This window comes from Nomia melanderi, chromosome 12, assembly GCF_051020985.1.
Source record: "Nomia melanderi isolate GNS246 chromosome 12, iyNomMela1, whole genome shotgun sequence".
NCBI lineage: Eukaryota > Metazoa > Arthropoda > Insecta > Hymenoptera > Halictidae > Nomia > Nomia melanderi.
The window spans coordinates 4,065,167-4,078,080 of NC_135010.1; the positions used below are offsets into that span (position 1 = coordinate 4,065,167).

The 12,914-nt window shown below is 29.2% G+C and overlaps 1 protein-coding gene across 1 annotated transcript in view; it reads right to left on the reverse strand.

The window, feature by feature from the left end:
• LOC116426193 (uncharacterized) overlaps window positions 1-12,914 on the reverse strand; it is a 42,920-nt gene that overhangs the window by 13,215 nt on the left and 16,791 nt on the right. Inside the window, exons 2-5 of the mRNA XM_031974825.2 lie at window positions 3,569-3,811; window positions 2,479-2,633; window positions 1,173-1,384; window positions 142-286 (exon numbers count right to left, since the gene is read on the reverse strand). Coding sequence (XP_031830685.2) covers window positions 142-286; window positions 1,173-1,384; window positions 2,479-2,633; window positions 3,569-3,665 — 609 coding nt within the window. The 5' untranslated portion in view covers window positions 3,666-3,811. The remainder of the gene's footprint in view (window positions 1-141; window positions 287-1,172; window positions 1,385-2,478; window positions 2,634-3,568; window positions 3,812-12,914) is intronic.

The window sequence follows — 12,914 nt, forward strand, 5'->3', positions numbered from 1 at the left end:
GGAAATTTATTTCTTCTAGTAAACGTTTAGAGAAGTTAAAGAGGAAATAAGAATTTTAAGAAATTTTCTTCGGTACTATAAAATTATAATAAAATTGACATTAAAGATAGGTAAACCAGGTTATCATTTAATAATACGTACCACTGGCATGTCATTCTGAGCAATCGAAAAATTAATCGTGGAATTTGAGCCGGTTTCCAAATTGTACCGCATAAATGAATACATCCTTGACGACAAGATGGTTTCCAGTTCCGTATCATTATAAACATCCATACGACACATGTAACTTTAAAAGAAGGTAACAAATTGTAAATAAAATACAGTTTTGAATAGTCAAGCATTTTGTTTAAGTTAAAATGCATAAGTTGATTCTAAAATATTTAATTTTTTCAAGTTTCAAATTACTAAAATTCTAAAACACATAATTCTTAAATTTTACATTATTAGAGCTTTAAAGTACAGTAAAATACTCTGCTAAATGAATTTACTGTTGAATACAAATATTTTTCCATTATATATTCAAATGTGCATTTTATTTTTACAAATATAGTAAATATAATATAAACCTTTACCACTTTCATAACTCTTAGCTTCTTTATGTATATATAAACAACAAGTAAGTGTGTACATATTGTGTTCCTAAACAAACAATTGAGAAATATGTCAAAATGCGTAAGTACCAGTCACAATTTTCTCAATTCATTATAGGAGAGCACGCTATTATAGGAATCCACTGTACTTAATTTTTAAATTCCAAACCAGTGAAATTACAAACAATTAACTCGGATTTTTGAAACTTTTCGAGCATTACACTTTCACGATAAAACTGTTTAAATCATTTAGAAGTCATAAAACTGTTGAAGTTTAGAAATAATTAATTCAAAATTCTAAAACATTAATTTCGAATATTACTTCTTCACGACAAAACTACTTGTACTGCATATCATTTGGAAATCGTAAAATTGCTGAAAGAATGTTCGAAAATTTAAAAATCTTAAGCAATCTTAAAATGTTGAGTAAACTAAAAAAACGAATGCTCTATTAAATACAGCGATAGGATACCAAGTATGCATAAGGAAGGATCTTAAAGCGTGTAATACATTATGTATAACATGTGCACCTCATTAGAAAATTTGAATCTGGTTGCGATACGAACCCGTATCCTTACCTACCCGCAACTCTCTAGTCTAGCGGAGATCTTTTCTTGCAATTCCGTCTCGCAAGGATGACTCTGGCTCATCGTGTAAAGCAGCCCGTTATTCCCTGTGCAGCCAAGGTCCATAACGACTCTGTTCGGAAATTCCACGGTTATCCTGCCGATCGGCACGAGCAGCAATAACAGTGCCGCGAATCCGCCGAAGGAAGAAAACAGGGACAGTAAAATCTGGAAGGGAATATCATTAATCGGCTGCACGGATTTTTATGTAAATTCGCAATTTCACAGTGAACGAAATTTTAGATACATTGCGAGACAGAAGCGAAATAGAATTTTATTTCTTGGATTATTAGTTTGAATAAGATAAATGGATGGCTCAGAATAATAGTGTAACTCCTGTTTCTGAGTGCTTGAGAATAAAGGCTTCTGAGACATATTTTTAGTTTAATTAAATATTAATACTACAATTTTATTAATGGTATAAATTATTATTCATTATTAATATTAGTAGTAATATTTACGATTCTTCGATTAACTAAATGTTAATACCACAATGTTAGTAATAATATAAGTTATTATTAATTATTAATATCAGTATTTGATTAATCCAAGAACATTTCACAAAAGCTTCCTTTTTTCTTGAGAACTTAGAAATAGAAGTTAGACTACTATAATTCTAAGTCATCCGAATATAGGTATTACTTGAAAAATGTCTCTGATTCAGTAAAATGAATGTAATATCTTATTTCTTATGTTAATAGTTTCAATAGAATAAATACAAGTACTATTCGAAAGAAATCTTTTATTCCGTAGGATAAACGTAGTACTTGAAAAAAAAGAAATGAAATTCTATGAACGTTTCTATCGTATTCTTTTTCGAATATCTTCGTAAACTATAAATGCATAAAGATGATATAATTAGCCAGTATTATCTGTGTAATTGCTTTCGTTAACTATATCACGACATAATTCATGGATAGAACATATCCAGAACATAATTGAGTATGAGTGAGTTAAATAGTTTATTTTATCAGGAAGAAGAATCTAAGTGTGATTACACAATGCAGATAATGCAATAAAAAACAATTGGTTATGTATTCATGACTGAAGTAAAATAAAATTATGAGAGATGTACGATTAAGTAAGTTGATCAATGCAGTACAATAATTTTGATTTTTTACGTAATAAAATGGGATTATGTAACAGATTTGCGAATGAAGACATGGAACTGTATAGTAATAATAATAACTAATTTTTCAAATATTCTGCATAATTCAGTGCGACCCGTATGATAAAGAAATAACTATTTATGAGGATTTTACTTTGAAGTTTCCTACGCGGTCGGCAAACATTCCAGCCAAAGGTGGCATCACCATCGCGATCACCGGCGTTATGGCGCTCATTATGGCCGTTTCCTCCACATTTATGCCAAGCTCCCTCATATGTATTGTCAAATATGGATAAAGTACATAGAGTGCTGAAAGTGCGGTTGAAAATCATGATTTACACCAATAATCATAATAAACTCATACGGGGAAGTTTTAAAATACAAAATCTAACATTTTGTATCACGAATTACAAGATTTGTATTTCTCAGTGTTATCTTTATTTCAGATACTTTCTTCGAAACATTTCAAACATCACATAGGCTAAATACATACTTTTTCGAATACATCCAAAATTGTAGTAAATTATTCAAAATAAAAAGACAAATAAAAGTTATCATCTGTATATTACAATAATGTAACAATTATCTAAAGTTTTATAAAAATTATAATACAAAATTCTAAATGTAAAAGAATTTTAGATCTCCAAGGTATAATATCTGATAAGGGTAGTTTCAAAAAATAAAAACATCAATCAATATGAAAAGAAAATTATTTAATAATCAAAAGAATATGAAGATATAGTTTCCAGAGAGTGAAATTTGCGTTGTAGAAATATTAACACGTTCGCCACGAGTGACGTAGTCTACGTCATATAAAATACTTTAGCTGAATACATTTTATTGAGAACAAATATTTATTTCTGTACACGTTTAAGTATTTAACTTTTGAAAACTTTGAACAACAAACGACTGTAAGTATCATACCGAGATGTAATATTTCTTACATTCACATACGTACAAATAACGGTACCTTGACATACTCAATACCGTAATTTTGAATGTGATTGCACGAAAAAGATAACTTAAACTTAATATTTGTAGATAAATCTACAAATATTAAAAATCTATCTAATATCTAATATCTAATATCTAATATCTAAAATCTGTCTAGTATCTAATTTTAGAAATGATATGTCATATTAAATATGAAATTATATTCAACTAAATGTATTGTCCGGCTATCGTCCATCGCGAAAGTGTTAAGTGACAAAAAATGGTCATTATAAATGATAATATTTACTTACTGGATGCCTGAACGAAAAATATCATTTTCAGGGGTAGCAGCTCCTTATGCCGGAAGTCCTTGATGATCCTCCGGAAGAAGCTCTTGATCAACATCATCTTGTCGGAGTAGAAATTGACTTCGAGTCGTGTGGAACAGGTTTGTAAGTAGCGACAATGGAAACGTTCAGCCAAATACTAAGAATGACACCGTTCGCCAGACATATTTTAAAAACCGTTGCGTCACCGGTACATGATTCCTTTTCCTGTATATAAAGAAAATCACAAACGTGCCTTATTTCACAATGCACGAGTGACCGTTCATGATAAACGATTGATGCTTTTAGATAAGTATGATGAAAAGGTAGGAAAGATAAGTGAAAACAGAAATATTTGGATTCGATGCATTTACAGGATAATATAGACACTTCGAAGACAATTAAATTGAAATTGTAAAAAGCTTTGGTAAAAATTGTATAATCGATAAATTGAAGATTATAAACGGAAATATATTGAACAGTTTTCTTTGTGTTTTCTTTCAGTTTCATACTATATAATAAAAGTCGCGATTTCGCATAAATATCTGTAATTTATTGGCACTAAAATTACCAGACAGGTCAAATGAACCCATTTTAGAATTTTTAGTTTGCAAGCATTTGAATTATTTTAATTTAATTTTTTAATGAATTATATGATACAACAATAAGGGATCCATCAAATCTCGAGAAATATATTATTCTAATTTTCATATAAACTTAGAAGTAAGTCACTTCAATTGTTCGGTAATTTTAGTGTTAAGATTGAGATCTGTGTTCAACAGTAAATCATTAAAAACAATCATTTGTTTGATGTATTATTTATTACACGGAAGTATTCGAATTATTGAGCCAACTTTCGATTATCAATCATTTCATATTAATTGAAACTTCGTTTCGTAAAAGGCACTTATTTCAAGAAAATTACTATTAAACAAATTTTTCTTCCTTTCACGAAAGGTTATTTAGTTCAATTTACTGCGTCTTTTCCTTTCGACGGCATTTTCTTCCGACTGTACTTGAAATTTCGAGGTTCAAAATTTACAAAATCGAATTAAACAGCGTTGATTAAGTTCAATAGTCTGGTATGAGTTTTGACACTATGTCGCCGAACCGATCGTGACACTTTTCGAAGTAATACCGTTGCTTGGAAGCGACCAACTTTACGCCGCCACATGTCAACGTGTGCGCGTCAGCTGATTCCCCATGTATGGTCGCCGAATACCGTACATCCGGTTACCGGAACGAGTATTCGGCGCAATACAGTATTCTCGCGATTAGCATATACTCGGTCCCAAGTTACGAAGTTCGACGGTCGCGCAGTTGTACATAATATGATATGTTGTTCAGTGGTAGATATCGGTGAGACAATATTAATGCAACGATAAAACTTTTTTATAAGGATTTTATTGTAAATGAAATTTGTATTAACGCATTTGTGAGATTCTTCTGATTAAAATAAGACTAAACATGATATACTTTAAATCACAATTTACTAGAAGAAAATGAATTACTGTAATCTATTAAATAAGTAAATATGTTCAAAAATAGATCGTGTTTGGTCTCATTTTAATCGGAAAACCTTTTTCAATTCAGTTGGTAAAAGTTTCAATTAGTGAAAATGAAAAATATAAAGTTTAACATTGCATAAATATGCCCTCATTCATCTGTTTCTTTTGATCGTTCCGAAGATCGAGCGTCTCGTCCTTTCATTTACGTTGTCCTTCTCTATAGAGGAAAAACAGAGAGCTCCGCTTGGATCTTATCTCAACTCCAAATCAACACCAATGCACGATTAGTGCCCGGTCGCAGTCCCGATTTTCGGGTACTAATCGTGAGAATATTGTATGGAGTGGGTGGGAATATTCCAATTAAACTAAACGAGAATGGTAATTCCGGATGAGATAGCTCTGCGGTTGAAATGGCGCGATTTCATTAACTCCTTAACACTTAGACAACCGGTTAACAAAGACTACGACTATAAGCTTTCTCATTATCTTCAATTGAACTTATTTAACTGATTTTTAAGGGCTTTATATTATAAAAGCAAGAAAGGTATTTGACGAATTTCAAATAACTCGAATTTAAGACTTACTAAATAACAAAAGAATAAATTGACAAAATAAAAAGCAATGTATTGCTAAGGGATGAATGGGAGATCTCCCCATTCGGTTGGCTAACTGTTAACTGTCGAGACCGTGACATATAGAGTAATGGCAACTAACATTTAAGAAGTCTGCTAAAACGAGAGATATGCACTTTTTTCAATGAAACGTGCATCAAATCATGAAGAATTTAATAAAGATTCGACAATTTAATAAAGATTCGATGCAATTTAAAAAATGCAAATAAAGTGAAAAATGTGAAAAACAGCCACCTGGAAAGTGGCCCCTAATATGGAATACCTAGGTAATTTGTAAACAAATCTCATTTTTATTGTGATAAATGAATATTTATAGAATTAAAAAGGATAATTAAATGAAATTTCCATTTTTTTCGATTTATATTTTGTTAATTTATTTCCTTTTTCTTCTTTCATTCATTAAATATAGGAATAATACATCGGGACCTCTACCTTCTTCGTGAACACGATGCATTGGACATATTTTTCTCCATTATTATCATTTTTGTAATTTCCAATGAGTTGGTGTTGCATGACATAGACTTGTAATGTCATCCCATAAGTTCGCGCCGCGGTGTATTTCTACTTCTCGAGTTACGTTTTGTAATTACAGAGCGATAATTATTGTTAGTCAATAGAAGGTACTGGAGAGTGACAGATTGTGAAGTTATAAGAATATTATATTTATTAAAATATTTTATCTTCATTTCGGTGAGTATTTTTGGAGGATTAAAACATAAATTGAACAATAAAGAATAATAATATGTTGAATTTTTGGTATTCTTATTTAATTGTTAGTAACGTTAAAGGACTGTATTTTACTTTTAAAAGTTGAAAAAATTGAATTGAACATTGAGTGAATGTTGAAGAACAAAAATGCTATACATTTTTATTCTTGGTAATGTATTTTAATATATGAACATGTTAATTTATTCTAAATAATATTAATAACATGAATCAAAATACTATTCATTACATTCTAAAACTCCTAAAATGGATCCTTAGAAACGGTGTTGTAAATATTTAACACATTTGCCATCAGCGTCACATATCTGTTATTACTAAAATCTTATACGTCACATGAAAAAAATAAAATCAATTCCATAGATATTATTATTTAAAGTCGTAAGGTATAACCTTATATTTAGGAACATAAAAACTCTTCTTAGTTCCATTTGCTCAATATATTATTTGGAAGATTCGTTTGCCATGGAATAATGCAATTGAGAACGTCATCATCAAAACAAATGATGGTAGTGAACATGTTAATTAATATTATCATTAATATTATATAAATAGGTATCTCCACTCGTTAAAAAAATGTAGAACGCCATATATTCACAATAATCGGAGTCCTTGGAATGCCAGCTCACTCGAATAAAATGAGATAAATTCAATCAGTTTGCAGCTAAAGTGTTTTAAGTATTCTCATTGACATCCGACGTGATCTGACCGTGACAGTGGTCTGTTCGTCAATATAAATGTCATGACTTTTACATAATGGTTTTACATACACACCGCGTAACGTGTGTAATGCTGTTGCACGTCAGTTTCCGCTCCAAAGAATCAATCTATTTGTAAATGATTGGTATCTGTGCAAAATTGAATTCGTGAGAACAAAAAATTTAACCTACAGTTTTATTTACGTGCTGAGATTTTATATCCCTTGAATCGTTTAAATTTTAATCACTTTCGCTCAAATTATGAGCATGTACTTATTTCAAATAAACGATCTTTTAGCAATAAAAAGTGGTGGTAAATTAATACCTTTACACATTTCTTTAGAACTTTATCATTATTATACTGTCTCGATAATAATTGATAATGATCTCGATAATTTATGAATACAAGTAAGTTTACTTTATTTATTATTGTATTGTATAAGATTTTATTATTTTATTATATGATATTAATATATTAATATATTATATATTTATCTATGTACAATACTTGCTAAATAATATAACAAATTACTTTTCGGATGTTCGTAAAATCTACTTCAGACCTGCCTTGTACATTTTACCAAAAGATTTCCATTGAAAATAGACGAAGTTCATCTTCAACTTTCGTGTGCCACCTTTTCAAATAATAATTTTTAATTCCTGAGTTGAAGATACTTGTAATCTGCAATTTATTATTGTATCTTTAATTGTTATCTGTATTACCTTTTAAACCGACGTAGTTAAAAAAAGACAAATGAAAAGTGTACCTGAATATTTCCGAAAATATTAGCAACATTACAAGGCATTGGGTTGTTTCTTTTCCTACGAAATGGTTTGAAATGTTTTTCATATTTTCTTCAATGTCGTATTTTTATTACCATGCTATAAAAGTTGCAGAAAAATGTTAAAAAAGAACGTCTAATGGGTAGTCTAACGAGGTTTAATTTAACAGACTGGAACTTGTTTCTAAACTCCTTTTAAAAATGTGAGAAAACGTGTTCAAACTGAATGTGTTAGATATTTCAAGGATGTCAACTTTCTTTCAATGAAATTGCCCATTTTCAATGTATAATTTGGTATGCATAATTAAGTTGACCAGAATAATAGTGGTCTAACTCCTGTTTCTGAATTTTTTGACAGGAAATAGCTTTTCTAAAATGTTCTAAGATTAATTAAATACATACTAATATTACTATGTCATTAACAATCTTACTCATTACAATATTATTAATAATATTAATTACTATTAATCATTACCATGTTATTAATGATATTACCTACAAACAGTTATTAACATGTTATTAATCATATTAATTACTATTAATTATTAACATGCTGTTAAAATTAATGAATAACATTAATTGATTTTAATTATTAATATTAATAATTGTAACATTAGTATTGAATTAATCCAATTAAATTTCATAAAACATTTCATAAAAGTTCTATTTTCTCGAGAATTTTCATATAATGATTAGACCACTATTATCCTAAACTTCACAATTAACTCTCGATGTTTCGAGTCCAATTTACACGATCTGTAAACAAAACACAATAATTCGACTATCCACATAACAAAAATTGAAGATTTATTGCTAAGTCCCTGTTATACAAAATGATTTTTATTTTAAACATTAATCAATGATAACCATCGTTTAGCACTCTCAAAGATTGCCCTACAGACATTCAGCGTTTACCACGTATTTATATTTTACCTTGTATTCATTGTTAAATAAATTTACACAGATGTTTAATAAGGGAAAATATTCTCCGAAGCATGTAGGTGTGATTTCAGATAATTTTGTGCATATAAATTCCGTTTCTATATTTAAATAACGTTGGAATCGGAACGCAAACTATCCATTGTCATTTAAAAAACTTCACAATATCCTTATAAAGTAAAAAACATATAACCACCATATATTTAGCTCTGTACCTTACCACTTTTTTTTAAGTATCTTGTTGTATCACTTATACGTTTTAAGTTATTGAGTTTTGTCAAAAAAATATTATACAACGGGAACGGTTTGTCACAGAATCATCTGCTGATCATTCTTTCGTTATTATCTATTGTCTAGCCTTCGCGTCACGGACTTCTCGTTCTCCAAACGGACCTTCCTTCATCTTTAATTCATTTGCCGACAATCTTACGCAGCGATTGTTGCGCGGAGTTGTAAAAACGCGATAGTACGACATGCAATGGTCTAGATAGTATAATCCGAAGAAAAAAATTCAGAAATTGAAGGTAAAAGAATGCAGCTATCAGTGAATGTTTCGTATACTGTACACGCTATCTGAACGCATAATGAGTTTTGCTATTAAATGAATCGGTAATGATGTAAGGAAGTGATGTTAAATCACATATATGATTATAGCTCTTTTTTAGTTTGCAATTTTACTCTGCAATTTGTCCGCCTGGACATTTGGCAAATTTTTATAATGTTATATAGATGATATTTCGAAAACAGATATATAATCTACTTGAATTATACTTATACGATAGAACCTCCGTAGTCAAAATAAAAGGCACTTACTCCAAGATGAACAAACTAAATGCAGGACTCCCACATGGTAGGGTTATAGTAAGTTACGATTGTTTAAATATAATCTTACTAGTATATGTAATAATTTTATTATAAGATTACTACGATCGTATCAACTTGATTTTAGGAACATTCGATTTAGAATACAGTAACATACTGTAACGTATATACTATAAAAATATAGTAATATACTACACCGTATGTACCATAAAAAATGCTTATCATTAAAGAAACGAATGAATAATACAGATATTTTGTGTTTCTCGCGTATTTTTATTTTTACCTTATATACTGTTAAATAGATTTATATAGGTTCTTTTATTTATATAACATTAGAATCAAAATTAATTTTAATATATAATATTAATATTTATGATTATTACAAACAACGTCGAAAAGTCAACTAAAAAGAACTGATTAAATTTAGAAAATAATTTTAAGTTAAGAGGTTGTAAGAGGTGCTTGACACCTTCAATAAAAATAGTGATAATCCTTCTATGTCCTTAATTAACCTAAGATTAACTAATAATACATTGACCATTGTTTTCTATGTTCTTAATCCATCTATTAACTAGGTCATTTATGCCGAATGTAAAGACAACCCTATCCTTTGACCACAAAAAGAAACAATAAAAACCATTTCTTCAAAACCAAAGCATAAACTTTTATGAGCTTGCATGGAGTTATGTCCAAGTTGGAACTTAAAAAGCATACAGTACCGGAAATGAATTTTGTCTTTACTCATTTATAAATATTTATTTTCCAAAATTTAAAAATTCAAAAATAATAATATTAACTTTCGATTGCCAGCAATCAGTACCATACAACGAATAATGAAAGGATAAGTGTGTTAGGTGGCGTAACCGACAGAAACGACAGAACTTTCTTGTAAACCTAATATTTGGCGAACGAACGGCTCACAGCGTGGTTTGACACACGATTCAGCCACAAAAGTCTGACGGAAACGACGATGTATCGCGATAATGCGCCACGACAAGGTTACGCAACGCGTTTAGACGATGAATGCAAATGACAAGCCGAACGTTGCACTTTTTCCCTGCCTCCCCGCGAGTCCATTCATAAATTATTTATTCATTGTTAGTACCGTTCAGAATTGATCGTTGCAAGCATTGATCTGACAGCATTATCATTTACTATTAACCCCTTGACAACGACGACAGTGCAGTGCATACGCAAGCTGAATGAAATGTCAATCGATGTGTAAAAAGAATGTGCGTATTATCTACGTTCTTAGAATTTATTATATAATAATAATTAATAATAATATAATAATATAACATGAATTATATCTGTATAATAGATATGTAATAATTACAAAATAATAAAATAATATATAAATGGATTTAAAGTAATTTGTGAGATTCAATACGTTTATGTGTTAAGGGGATCAGTTCACAAATTTTGGATCTATAATGATATAAGTGGTATATTTATACATATCTTTTCTTGAGAATTTTCTTTCTTACAAAAAGATGCTTTTCACTTTCTCTTCCTCATATGTTATTGTTAAATATATAAATAAGTAGACAATATTAAAGCAATTGTCTTAAGATATCACGAGTACGTACATTTATTTTATTTTCAAACATAAATAATCTGTAATATGTATGAACACAAGAATTTTATTGCGATTGACACTGCAAAGACCTTCACATACCAGGAAATCATAGAATTATTATTATATCTAGGCAATTATATATGTGGTTATAAAACATAGGACATCGAGAATTTCATTGTAAATCATTTAAAACTATCTTTTGTATTTATTTATTCTATCTTTTTGATACTACGTATGTACGGTTTTTATGAATGTTCTTGATAAATATTATTTCATTACATTACATTGCATTCATTTTCCATTAATGTAACAGACAATAAAGTACTCTTATTAAAGACATTTATTATGATAATTATTTTATCAAAGAAAGTTTAGTATGATATCTATTGTATTAAAACATACTACTTTATTCATAAAAAATTAAAGTAAATAAAAATAACCGCATTCAGGGTCAGATTCAGTATTACTGACTTTAACATTATGTTTTCTGCTGCAGTTAAATAAAGATTCTCAGTTATTCCTCTTTGATTAACGGAAAATATGAAAAGTATTCGGGTATGGCGACGATTACACAGAGAAAAATGCGATTAAACGACATTCCACGCCACGACGACCGTTTTGAATTGGTGACTGTTTCTTTATCAGATTACCGGTTGTTTTCAAAGCATTCGATAATGGAGTACCGCGCATGAAGTTCAAGAAGCAATTGGTAATTGGACTTCCGAGTATCGGTCGCCACTGTTTTACAAACAGGAACGAGAACCGTGTTTTAATTGTCCAACGTGAAGTATGTTCTCGATTCGCCGTAGTTTAAACGACACTCGCACGTACAAATTGATATCATCCATTTCAAAACTTTCAAGATTAATATTTTTAAATTATGAATCGTCTCTATATTTTTGGGTATGTTCATCATATTTTTTATAGACTGATTTGCAAAGAAAATCAAATCCACAATCCTTTTTCTTTAAACCAAAGTTAACCTTCTAAAGATTTGTTAAAAATTATTGATTTATCAAGTATTATAAATATTATAAAATAATTTACTGTAAAAAATATAAATTTGTTAAATATCATTGAAAATTCTTTATTGCATAAATCTTACATCTTTACATATTTACATAATTAAAAATAAAGCAAGGTCTGTTTAATAGTACGTGTCTACAAAATGTCTATTAGTTCTTGAAGGATCGAATTGCTCCAACTTTGAAAAAAGTAATTTAAATGATTAGAAAACGTATCTAAAGTAATGATATAATTTTCTATCTATGAATGTATATATTTTAGCATATATAGATCGAGTTATATAATGGATAATAGAATCATGTAATAAATACAAAAAAATCCTGTTCACAAAAAAACCCTTTAACTGAAATATAATTTCTGTAAATACATTATACGATTGTTATGTTCTTAAACAATAATTTTCTTCAAAAATTGACTTTTTCTTTTATTTAAATAACAAGTTAACAAGTGATTATCATTCTTTATTCACTAATAAAAATTACTTTCCATATCCAAAATCATTTAGAGCTCAGAAAAGGTACAAATATTACACTTTTCTTTAAAATTACTTTTATTGTTATTTTCTACTGTCTACTAAAAATAATAAAAATCTACAGATCTTCATATGCACTTTAAATATATC